The sequence below is a fragment of the Metopolophium dirhodum genome, chromosome 2 (assembly GCF_019925205.1).
Source record: "Metopolophium dirhodum isolate CAU chromosome 2, ASM1992520v1, whole genome shotgun sequence".
Lineage (NCBI taxonomy): Eukaryota > Metazoa > Arthropoda > Insecta > Hemiptera > Aphididae > Metopolophium > Metopolophium dirhodum.
This window is the reverse complement of record NC_083561.1, coordinates 34,691,570-34,704,450: the sequence shown is the minus strand read 5'-3', so window position 1 is coordinate 34,704,450 and position 12,881 is coordinate 34,691,570. Positions and strand designations below refer to the sequence as shown.

The following is a 12,881-nucleotide window of genomic DNA, read 5'->3' as shown; positions in this document are numbered from 1 at the left end:
TGTCCGGTAGCGGTAGCAAAGAAAATGTCATGTACCTAACCTACACCTACTGATGGTGCCTACACTAGAATGAAGACGCCAAACGCAAAGCTTCGAATCTCACACAGATGTCACGCCATTTCGCCGTGTCCGCAGTCCGAGATCCAACTGAAAATTCCGCACAAGGCAACGAAGGTTTCGAACCGAGTGTCGCGAAACCTGATACACACTACTTCGGGCGAGCTCGTTCAGCAGCTATCCGAACGTCGCGCGAGAGATACGCGAAAACCCCCAATAGCCGAGCGTACCACGCGATGAGAGAGTGCCTCTCGAGATAACGACTACAATAGGTATTAGGTACGCGACTCGATATCCACTCGTCGTCGTCGTCGTCGTCGTTCGGTTGCAAATCAGCAGTTGCTCATAGGTTATGCGCGACAGTATACCTATATGATATAACAGTATTTGTGAATTATAATACATTACGATATAATTTATATTGGGTATTTGGTTACTTAAACGCGAAATCCCGTTGCAATTGTTGTGCTTGTAGCAAAACAGTGAACCCAATATTGGCCGACCATCATGTACGCTTTGCAAACAGTCGGCAGCACGACCAGCTCCGTCAAAGGTAACGGCGACGCCGGTGTAAATATAATAATAATACCTATTACGATCCGAGTACCTATGTAATACACGGATTATCCCTACGCGGATAATAATTATACGTGTCGGATTAGGGACAACATCGTGCGCCGTTCTCGCGGAATTCAATTTATATTTTTATGCTGATATATTTTTATCGTGTGCAGATGACACGGAGGTGTTGGAATTGGACGATGTTGGAAACTCGATAGTCGAGCAGATCATCAGCAACAGCAACGCCGTCAAACGCTCGGGGAACCTGACAGCAAGTACGTGATCGGGTGTTAAATATTATATACGTATTTCGAACACCTCGGCGAGCGATCGTTTTTATTAGTGTCAAATGTTTATTGTATATATTATATTCTTCATGCCATAGGTATACGGCGACATGAGTGGTTGCTGCGTTTTTTTCCCCATCTATAAAGCACTTGAAACGAAATCTTATTATGTATACGTACAGCATAGTGTTATTATACGAGTACTCGTATATCTATATCCACACATTCGTAATTTTAATACTGTTTCTACTCCATTTTGTTTCGTAATTTATCAGCACTTGTGCTATAATAATCAAAACACTATTTACAGAGTACAAAAATAAGTTTGACCTTGTTCGGTAGACATTTAAAAAGAACGACATAACATGATTTCTATAATGTCTTCTAGTGGACAATCTGGACTTTACAACAAAATGTATCGATGTGGCTATCCTGTAAATACAATACACTCATAAATCATAATACATAAAAACACAAATTCGTAATTCCAAGGAGTATCTTTCTAATTCTGTTTTAGTTGAAAAATATTTATAGCAAAAAATAAATAGATCAACATTTGTGAACGTCCGAAATTTAAGTTAATTTTTAATGCAATCATTTAACATTCTACATATAACATTATAACATAAATTATGGTATTCTACTAGAAGGCTGGTTTTATTTTAAAAACGAATACAAATATGTAATTCAATTTTATTTCTAGGCAGAATATATTTTTTTTAAATTATTCGAATACTTATTACGAATAAGTAATAATCCATCTATTAAATACTTATTCTGAACAGGTACAAAGTATAAGTATTCTGGTAATCGTGTCAGGGGCGGATTTACGAAGGAGGGGGGCTATGTGGCGATTACAAAGTCATTATAAAGACTCAAAAATGTCTTAATCAAAGATTGGAAGTGACCACACCGTATATCTACATCGTAAAATAAACTATTAAAAAAAAAATTTCTTTTGACCATAACTTACTAATTAAGTTTGAGCGTTTTCAATTAAGTACTGTCAAATTAATCGTGCAAAGCACGCATTTTGAAGAAACTCCAAAAAATCTTGGGAACTGAACTGCATTTATTCCAAAGTTGTATACTTTTAGATTTAAAACGCGATATTTTTGTGTACTTACTCAGAAAAGTCAGATCTATAAACCGTACCAAAGATATAATTTAATTAATTATATTAATTACAATAATTGTTAATCAATGTGCCAGAGTATATAAACTGAACTTGGATTCTCATATGAACTCATAATAGTTAATTATTAATTAATATAGAAATACAATTTTCATTGCACTTTATATATTACCCAAAAATATACCTACTCGCCACCCCCTTAAACAAGCTTCAGATCTGCCCCTGACTTGTGTAGTATGCTACCTACCCGAAAATATGACATATCTACTCTTGTATATGTTATATTTTTATTTAATTGTATTACGGGAATCACGCCATCATGGCAAAGGTAATGTAGGCTGGATTGAACTTAAATACTTTAACATTCAAACATTAAAAATAGTATAATTAATTTTCTCAAAAAACAATCTTGGTAAATATTTGTACGGATTAATAATACTTATAGTATATCAGTGGAATTTAGAATCGCCCTTTGTTTGCTCATAACTTACAGGCTATAATAAATAATAATAATATAAAATATACAGACTGACAAACCGTCACCGCTTAGAATCGTTTTTCGTATACAATGATATTATATCATTGAATTCGAATTTAATACCATCCATTATACAGTGACCCACTTCACACTTGTAACCTATTGGTATACTGTACAGCAGAGTGACGTCCACTTACCCACCTTTATTTTGTTTTAACGTACCTATGTAGTAGTCAAACATGATGAAATCGATGGGGAAGTCTGAATTTGGTGGTCAGACTTATTTTTAAATTATAACTAATTGAAATTTTTGGTATTTTCATATACGCCCGGCGTGGTCACTTGCTTGCTGCGCTTGCTCGAACACTCGAGATTTTAAGTGTATTAAAATAGAAAACATCCCTCGACTTGTTATGTAAAATTACCATGGGTGGGTGTCAGAATTATTTTTACACCATAGTTTTTAAAACGTTGATTTTTCTAAACCATAAGCGTTGTACGTGAGCGTATCACATCGAAAATCGTGAATTTCGTAAAGGCTATACCATAAAAACTAATGATTTCCGGCAATTCATTTTTGCTCCATCGTGTAATTCAAAAACTAATGACTGTTGACCAAATATTTATATTAACATATTCCATACATGATAAAATGTCCACAATATTTGAAATCTTTTTGAGATATTTATAACCATGACACATTTTTCGAATTTTGTAAATTTTCTTAAAATTATTATTGATAAAACTTTTTCACTCAGTAAAAAAAGCTTGAACATTTAATACAAGGTTTCTCGTAAGTTTTTAGGTAGTAGTTCAAAAATATTAATGATACATAGGTAATAGGCATGATTATTTTTTGTAAGCATTTTAAATTCAAATTTTGAAAAACTTCATCAAAATCGCGAAAATATGGAAATTATTTTTTCACTTAGAAATTAATAAAAAAAATGTTTATCGTAGCTAACATTAGACATTTTAATAGAAGATTCCCCAAGTGTTCTACAAGTGTAATATTCATTTTTTATGAGTGTTTAAATATAAAACTTTACGATATTTGATATTCAGTGGTTTTTATAATTATTCAATTTGATTATTTATACAAGTATGATATGAACTGGATAACACTCCGTCTCCGCTCAGAATCGTTTTTCATATGCAATGATATATCATTGAAATATTGAATTCAAATCTAACAAATCCATTACAATGACATATTCAACAACTAATGTACAGCAGACCTAACGGCTAACCTATACTCACTTGTCCACCTTTGATTTAAAATATGAACATTTACCATATTTACAACAATATTATTTGACACTAAAAATATATATAAATACTAGCTGATCCCGTACACTTTGTTGCCCGTAAAAAATTACAACTCTTAAAAAAATTGCAATTGTTTAATTTCTTTTGCGGTCGTAACTCGCTGCAGTAAGTGCAACTCAACCACCTTGGTAGGGGGCAATGTGTGAACATTCGATTTAATGCATGCTTGTAACCTGATCTGCCCGAATAACCAATGGCCACCAATAATAAATAAATATTAATTTCTACTAATTATTCCTGCTATACCGAATAGCAACCATTTATAAACAAAAATGTCCATTGTAAATCTCAAAATCTCTGTTTGAGCATCTCCCCGGTTTGGGCCGGTCCAATTGTGAATCTAAACCATTCAAGGACCCCACTTAGAGATAAAACAATATTATTACAACAGAAATATCCAAATGACTTTTTTGAATCATTACTGATTCAAATATTACTTTGTGTAAAAACATTAAGAGACAAAATAGAAAAAATTTAAACTATAAAAGAATTTTCTGAATTATTAATAATTAAATATTATGATACGAGCAGAAGTTTTCCGAAGGTGTGTTCATTATTAATTATGTTTTTAACAATACCTTTAATGGTAGCTACAGCCGAACGTTCATTGTCCAAACTAAGAATTATAAAGAACTATCTAAGAAATTCCATGGTGCAAGAACGACTATCGGATACCACGTTATTGAAAATAGAAGCTAGAGAAGAAGAACTCATGGACGTTACGCAGATTATTGACAACTTAGTTAATTTAAAAGCTCGTAAAATAAAATATTAACTGTTATAACTAACTTCAAAAATACACCATAAGAGACATATAAAATTACATTTTTCTTTTACATTTATTCCGAAAAGGAGAAGGATCCTTTAAGTTTTTCGCATTGGGGCCGAATTTTTATACTTACGCCACTAAGGAGGAGTTTGAATACTTACACACGGACAGAAGAAATATATATATTAAGATATTAGATAAATTAATAGATAATATACATGTAATTGACAAATTGACTATTGTTTTCCTATATAATATAAAATACGCATTTGCAGGTACGATATATAGGTACTTATTTCTCCCCAAAATTGGTTTTAACGAAAAATGTGCCTACTGCAGAGGAGAACAGTTAGTATATATTATAGCCATAGGTTTAGTTCATATAAATTAAATCATATGAACAACAGTTAGGTAAATATTTTATATTATTGTTATTATATTGTGAAGAATGTAGACCGAATATCGGAATAAATATTATTATGTATTGGCTCATAAGCTTAAAATGTTTGATAACTATTAACTATTTCACTTAAATATTAAATTATTGGTTTCAGATGGCTATCAATCTTCTCAAACTCACCCAGCGATACATAATTACGGTAAGGACATATTATTATTACACTTCTTGTTTTTATTCTTAAGTCGGTTTTCAATCATTGATAATTGAGACAGTGTATATAAGTATACCTACTTCTAAATGTATTTCTCTCCATTTATCATATTGGAATATTAACGATCCCTTTCAACATTGTAAATATTTAAATTTTTACATACAGAATTAAATTTAAAATAACTGTGCTTTCATAAATATTTAATATTCCGATTAATTTAACCAGCGTGTTGGTCCAGTTCGGAATTTTGCTATAATATGTTTCGGTTATTTCGCACAATCACACGTGTATATAATATTATATAGAAAGATAATTTGGACACTTGATGAATCAATTTCTATTTAATAAAATAATAATTAATATTTAGATATCATGATATGTCATGTATAATATTCCAGAGCGAAACAACGTCCACAAAGATCACATTGGTTTGTGTTATTGGACGATATTTCAAGCGGTTGGACTTACGTGCGTCGCCACAATTATTTGTCGATCCGTCATATATCAACACGGATTTTTCGATGTGTCTTCTAACAAGAACTCAACGTCCATTACTAGAAGCCAATTTTGTAATTGGCATTACTCACTTAGCACACTTGGATTCATTTACCTCTATGCCAACTGTAAGTGTTACCATGGCGATGTCATAAACGCGTTTATATATCTATTATACATGACACTGCGTATTGCGTTAATCATTGTACAAAAATAACTTTTAGGTTAACTTTTCATGAGATAAACGATGCAATTTTCTGTTTGATTAAGATTTTAAAATTCGATTTCTTCGGGGGCGGAGGGGGGAGGTTTACTTAAATTCCACGCAATATATTAACAAAGTACGTAGCATAACAATTATTTGTGGTATTCTACATACTTTTTTGAGGGACTTTAATGAATTTATTTATTTTTTGGAGGCTAACATGAGGCTAACATTTGATTGTGTGATACAACGTACAACTAATCATTATATCACATAATATCATGCTTATAGACAAACAGACAGTCGTGTACATAATATTATATTATATTATTGCGACTGTCCACAGCGATTTTTATGATAAAATCACACAAATCAAAAGTGTCGCTGCCGTACGTGATGTTGCACACGTTCGCGTACCTCGTGTCAGCATTGGGGCTGTGCGCCATGTACGTGCACAAGGAAATTGGCAAGCCCGAGGGCAGCGCGTTTTACGAGGGCCATTTATACTCAATACATTCTTGGACCGGTGTGTTGGCGGCCGCCCTGTTCACGGCCCAATGGCTGTCCGCCGCCGCCACGTTCATAATGCCGTGTCTGAACAGCATAGGGTTACCACTGGGCAAGATGTTCAGCCTGTATACCACCATTGTGTCGACCATCTGCCTCATAGCCGGAGTTAACCAACATGCCATGAAGACGTGAGTATAGTGATGTCATTCTACTCATTCTATAACCACAGGTGGACCTTAGATTTGGTTTTGTCTTATCTTCTTCTTCTTCTTTGGCTTATTAAGTAATAAGTTCTTCTTTTACCTTTTTCAACTTTTCAAATTTTCCATTATAGCTTTCCTTGTGAGGTATCCTTTTGTCTTACCTATTTGACATTTGAACACATATGTATTTAATGAATTGTAACGAATTGTAAGTTTGGAGAGCGTATATTCACATATTGTGGAAGGTGCCCATGCCTAAAGCCTAGGTCTATCTAATCGATCTAACCTATACCATATAATATACTAATAAATAATATTTATTTTAACTTAAGTTTCAAATGATAAAATGGAAAAAACCCTGACCAAATTAATAATTGCTTGCGACTTCCCTCCCCTCCCCCCCCACTATTCTATCGTAGTAGGAACCATGAACTACTAGTGTAGTAGTTCATGGCAGGGAACAGTATTGTTCTGTGGTATCGAGGGATTTTCTGGACTCCGCCAAAACTACCTGCTTTGAAAAAAGGTTTATACTTAATAGTTCATAATCCATATTGATTCCACCGGATACTGTTCATAATAGTAACACTAACACAGTGCATACTAGTTGCCTTCCAAAATATACATGAATTGCCTCCCATGCTTATTGTAAATAAAAAAAATCAATATACACTAGCTGCCTTCGATGATCAGGGAGTTCGTAATTATATACGAGTTGTTTCACAAAAATGTTCGCACTAGTGTCCTCCCATTTATAATTAAGTATAGTGGTTCATAAACTCCACTAAAATGTACAAGGTGAATAGATGCAAATATATATATGTACATTATTATACATAATACTAATAAATCGTGTTATAATTATAAAAATTAAACTTAGAGTAGGTAACGTGTATTTAATATAATATAAAATTTCACAATTACGATAAACACCATAGTCTTATAGGTATATATATATATTTCTATCTTATTATATAGTTAGGTTTATTAAACATCGCTGTTTTAAATAAATATAAGAAAAACTTCATACTAAAATTATTATTTTCAATAAATTTTAAAAATATAACTAAAAAATATCGATCTTCGGTAGATTATATTATACACATCTATACAAATATTAAAAATAATAGTATAATAATTAGTCGATAAAAAAACATTGGTAATATAATTCGAATTATAAATATTACCTATGTTATATTTATTATTATAGAAATATATTCGTAAAATGTTTGAATCGTTAGGAACACTTAGGCTTATATATACATTTAATAACTGCCCATTGGCCTTTGTGAGACAACTATACTAGACTATTTTCGTTTACAATCAAATTGAGTACCTAGGTCGGGAGAAAATTCGTATAGTCGTATATAGTCGGAAGGCAATTCGTTTAAAGATGATCGACGTTTTTACTTCGGGAGGCAACTACAGTTTAGTATGTACTATGCAGCGTCGCATAGTAAGTACCAATTATTTCTATAAAGTCTTTTCGGTGAAAACATTTTCATTTTTTACTAATTTTAATCGTTATAATTTTAAGTTTTTTATTTTCTTGTAAATTTAAAATTGTATAAGACTGTGGAATCAGTGCCCAGTGGGTACCTAATATGAACAGTAACCGTCGGAATCAATAGCCGGTGGCATCGATATACGCACCAATACCGATTGTATCGTAAATAAAAAAAAATAATTAAACAACACAACGGAACATACTAATATAATATATTATATTTACCGATCATTAATTATTTGTACTGTTGTTGTAGAATACGATACCATTTTTTTGTCTAATTATTATTTTATTTCTTACTTCTGAGAATTATCAAACAATAAACACCTACTTATCTAGAATGTAAAAATGTATTAAAAATGTATTGACACATTAATTGTCTATGTATGTTTTTTTACATAGTTTATTTATTACGGAGTTATATTTAAAATGGTCGTATTTATTTCACATAAGTATGAATCTTATTGTGGGATTATAATATTTCCATTTTTAGCGTTTTCGATTTTTTAGATCAATTTATAGATTATGCAATTTAAAAAAAAATCTATTTTTTGTGTCTGGTAAATTATGTAGGTATTACACAAACATCAGATACAGATTCAAAAACTGTAAATAATAATATTGTGTTATGCATAATACTATAATGTCGTAAATCGTAATCTTTACTATCATCTGAGAAACACGTACATTTCCAAAGTAATTTTAAAGTTTGAACTTAAATAATTAGTCTTAAATAAATGTTTTTAGCAATTTAACATTTTCAAAGGATTTTTTGACTACTGCATATGAGAATTATACTGCATGTTGCAACCCTAGTTATATAACCTATAATAGTAAATATCACTATTTATAAAGTATAATAATACTTGCAATACAGAACACTCTTTAATATTGGTTTAGAATTTATGGGAAAGAATAAGCTATCATTTTTTTTTTAATCTTTAGTCTAGAATCTAAATGAGCTTAATAACTAGTGTTTAAAAATATTAGCACATTATTATACAGCACAATATTATACAGCCAGATAACCGATTATGGACTGGCCAGTGACAAAGTTGAAAAATATTTTTAGAAATTTCACATTGACATTGTAAAATGAGATAAGCAACTAAACTAACTTATTATTGTTTCATAATAAAAAATTCCTTTTATTATTTTATCTCGTTGTATTTTTAAATTATATCTCACAAGCACCTATTGTTTTAAACATTCTCAAAATGTTTGAATAAAATCCAATAGTTAAATTAATAATACATGTTTTATAAGGAGTAATAAAGTAATAAAGATCTTATTACAATCAAATACCTACTTAATATAGGTAGTTAATATTTTCAGAAATAAGTGTGATAACACAAAACTACTTATGAATGTCCTCTGAAAATAAATGTTACCTTGAATCTGTACAATATATAATTATAATTATTAATAAGTATATATTTAACTTTTTATGACTTATAGCATAAACTTATATGTTAAACTATGCCTTATGTGACACATAAATTGACTATGCATAATATGGACATTAGTAACTTTAGAAGTTTTCAGTGGCGTATGTAGGATTTTTTTCTAGGGAGTGATACGACCAAAACTATTTTGCACATCTATAATATTATGATATACTATGTACATATTGTAAGTAAAGTTATTAAACCACTGTCCATCGGCGTATAGTAGGTATTGTGTTTGCTCAGCATAATAATATATGGAATAAAATATGTGTGTACAATATTTTTGTTTCAGAGCAAACGATTACAGAACATATTCAATCGAGTCATTAATTTTGAACGGGTTTGGAATGCTTGTTATAGTATTTTTATTTTTAATTACTTACATGGTCATAAAACCGAACAGAAATTAAATGTTTTAATTTATTTTGGACATGACGTACCTATGTATTAAATACATACTAAATTGTAATTAATATGTTTTATTGTATTAATGTACAATGTTAAAATGTATTCATATAAATAATATATACTTTGTAGTTAGGATTAAATATACTTGTGTGCAAAGAAAGTTACTTTTTATGCATCTTCATTAAAATTAAATTATATTGTTAGGTATAGTTTTTATTTTTATTGTTCTTTAAAATCTATTAATTAATGATTTTACAATGTTCTTTTTAAGGACGTAGCCCATTCAGTTCCTGTTTTTCCCAAACGGCTCCGCTTTTTTACGCGACACAAATTCCTTCCCATTTCATATAGACTTAGGACTGTCTCAAAAGAGTTCTCTAGCTTTAATTTGAGTCTCAGATTGTATTTGGGTTAGTATGTCAATAACCTTAAAAATATTAGAATGAGCAGTATTAAATTCACTGTTGAATCTGCTGTGGAACGATTCACAGCCATTTGTAGTGAAAGAAAGGGAAGATGAACGGGCGTAGGACGTTTGCGCATCGCTATTGTAATGAATGACCTTTTTTGTAGGCCGTTTGCGCATCACTATTGTTAAAAAAGGCATAGGGTGTTTTCCGATTGCTATTGTTAAAAAAAATCTTTATATAGGCCGTTTGCGCATAGCTATTGTTAAAAAGGCATAGGGTGTTTTCCCTAGCTATTGTTACAAATAACCTTTTTATAGGCCGATTGCGCATTCCAAATTACGTATACCAGGTTTTATTTACACTTACGAAACTAATCGTCAATATTCATAATTCATATTTAAAAAAAAATTATATAATATTATTTAATCATTTTTCGTATAAATCTACAATCGTGGTTGATACGCTTATAAATGATCATTTATCAGTTATATATATTATTATCTCACCAATATATCCGGTCATATCACTAATAGGTAGATAGGTTAAAGGTAGTAGGTACCTTTCTATTGTTAAAATTTGCGATGCGCAAACGACCTACCAAATTTCTTACCTGAGGTACTAATGATGCGCAAACGACAAACTCCGAGATGAACACTCAGCCCACATTTCCGGTGGGAAACGACTATCTGACATTACATAATATTCAAAAATATAGTCGAACACTTTATCAATTTTATCGTCTTTCGGTTTGACAGCCATTAAATCGTCTGTGAAACAATTCAAAACTTCTGACGGTGGTAGGTAAGGAAGATCAAATCTTCGTTTATAACTATTATTTTTTTACTATTATGACAACATTTTTAAATTAAGAATAAAGTATAATATTTTATTATAATTGTATTTGTGTTGTAAAACAATTGTTGCCCCCCCCCCCTAGATCTTTGCTCTGGATCCGTGCCTGCCTACGGGAGCCGTTTGGGAATTGACCTTTTCGGAAAACCTTTTTCGACGGGAGCCGTTTGGGATACGCCGCCTTTCAAGTATCTCTATTATAGTAGTATATGTAAAAACTTAACATAGATGATACTTTAGATAGTTTAATCATATTATTCGTAGGCTGGTTGTAGATACTATAATAATACATATTATGTATACTATATACTATATTACAGTATATTTTAATTCATTTTAAGACTGTCTATTTCGAATAAAGAAATATTGTAAAGGTTTTCTAAACGTAACTATTATTGCAGGAGTTAGTATTGCTTATGAATTACATTAGACTATTCGACAATTGATTTTACTAAGCGGAAAACAGGTAGGTATACCTATATAGATCTCTAAAATAAATAGAAATATAAGTTAAAAACAAACCATTAAGTCCATAGGCGCAAATTGACTTAAGTTTTTGGGGGGACTCAAGCCCCCCTCCCCATAGGCCATATTGCTTAGTACCACAGAATAAAAAAATTAGTACTAATTACTAAATTTTGAACTGGGGGGACTTGACCGACATTAGGGGGGACTAAGTCCCCCAAGCCCCCCTCTATTTGCGCCAATATTTAAGTCCCAACTTTCAAAGTATACCGTATGATGTACATGAGTATATATATTATAATATTATATATTTATATACAATTATACAAATGTCAAGCAATCAAAGTTCCTCCAAAGCTACTACAGGTGAGTAGATGACAGGTTTTCCGAATGCGCATCATGGTATGTTTGCTGGGGAGACAGGGGCGGATTTAGGTATGTGGTGGCCCCTGGGCGGAATATATTGTGGGGGCCCCTTATACATAAACAAGGAAATATATTTTTTTACTTATTAAATGATATTTATTATTATGTTTAGTAGTAGTAACAATTAACTACTATTTAATAATAAATAATTATAAAAACAATCAAATCGAGTATGATTAGTATATTAAGTAATAATATTATCATAGTATTAAGTGTAGGTAATTAAATGAAAAATAATAAATGAAAATAATAAAAATAATGTCAAGTAATTAAAATTAAATGCCTGGAACTTTTCTTAATTTATAATAACGATAATTTATCTACAGACAGATAATGTGTATTTTATATTTCCGAAAACTAATCTCATAATTCTGACGATGAATTACCTATATTACCATCATGTTTTCTACGACATTCGACATATCATTCAGACCCACATGTGTATACTTAGAATCACATTTACTAATTTATTACAATCGACGGTGCACACCGATCGCGGACGGCATAAACTATCTTATCTAGATTTTTAGAGACCGTTCATTGTCAATAAACGTAAATACATCTATTATTAGTTAGTAAAATAAAAATTTTTAAATGTCCAAAAAAAGTTCAATATTATTTAATTAAATATGTGTAAATATAAATAAAATATTTTTTCTGTACTCAAATTGAAATATCATAAAATTGTGGGAGCCCCGAATTTGTGGGGGCCCCTGGGCTGCAGC

At 31.0% G+C, this 12,881-nt stretch overlaps 1 protein-coding gene across 1 annotated transcript; it reads left to right on the top strand.

The window, feature by feature from the left end:
- Positions 1 to 334: 334 nt before the first annotated feature.
- On the top strand, positions 335 to 10,206 carry LOC132939422 (lysosomal membrane ascorbate-dependent ferrireductase CYB561A3-like). The gene is made up of 6 exons (XM_061006581.1): positions 335 to 610; positions 792 to 893; positions 5,171 to 5,215; positions 5,626 to 5,850; positions 6,274 to 6,625; positions 9,888 to 10,206. The coding sequence occupies exons 1-6, from the start codon at positions 565 to 567 to the stop codon at positions 10,003 to 10,005; spliced, it is 888 nt and encodes a 295-aa protein (XP_060862564.1). The 5' UTR covers positions 335 to 564; the 3' UTR covers positions 10,006 to 10,206.
- The last annotated feature ends 2,675 nt before the right edge of the window (positions 10,207 to 12,881 follow it).

Bases quoted from the DNA above. Each gene is read 5' to 3' on its own strand.
- LOC132939422 (XM_061006581.1), top strand. From the start codon at position 565: ATGTACGCTTTGCAAACAGTCGGCAGCACGACCAGCTCCGTCAAAG. The intron at 5,216-5,625 runs GTAAGGACATAT...ATAATATTCCAG, and splicing joins CCCAGCGATACATAATTACG to AGCGAAACAACGTCCACAAA. The intron at 5,851-6,273 runs GTAAGTGTTACC...GACTGTCCACAG, and splicing joins CATTTACCTCTATGCCAACT to CGATTTTTATGATAAAATCA.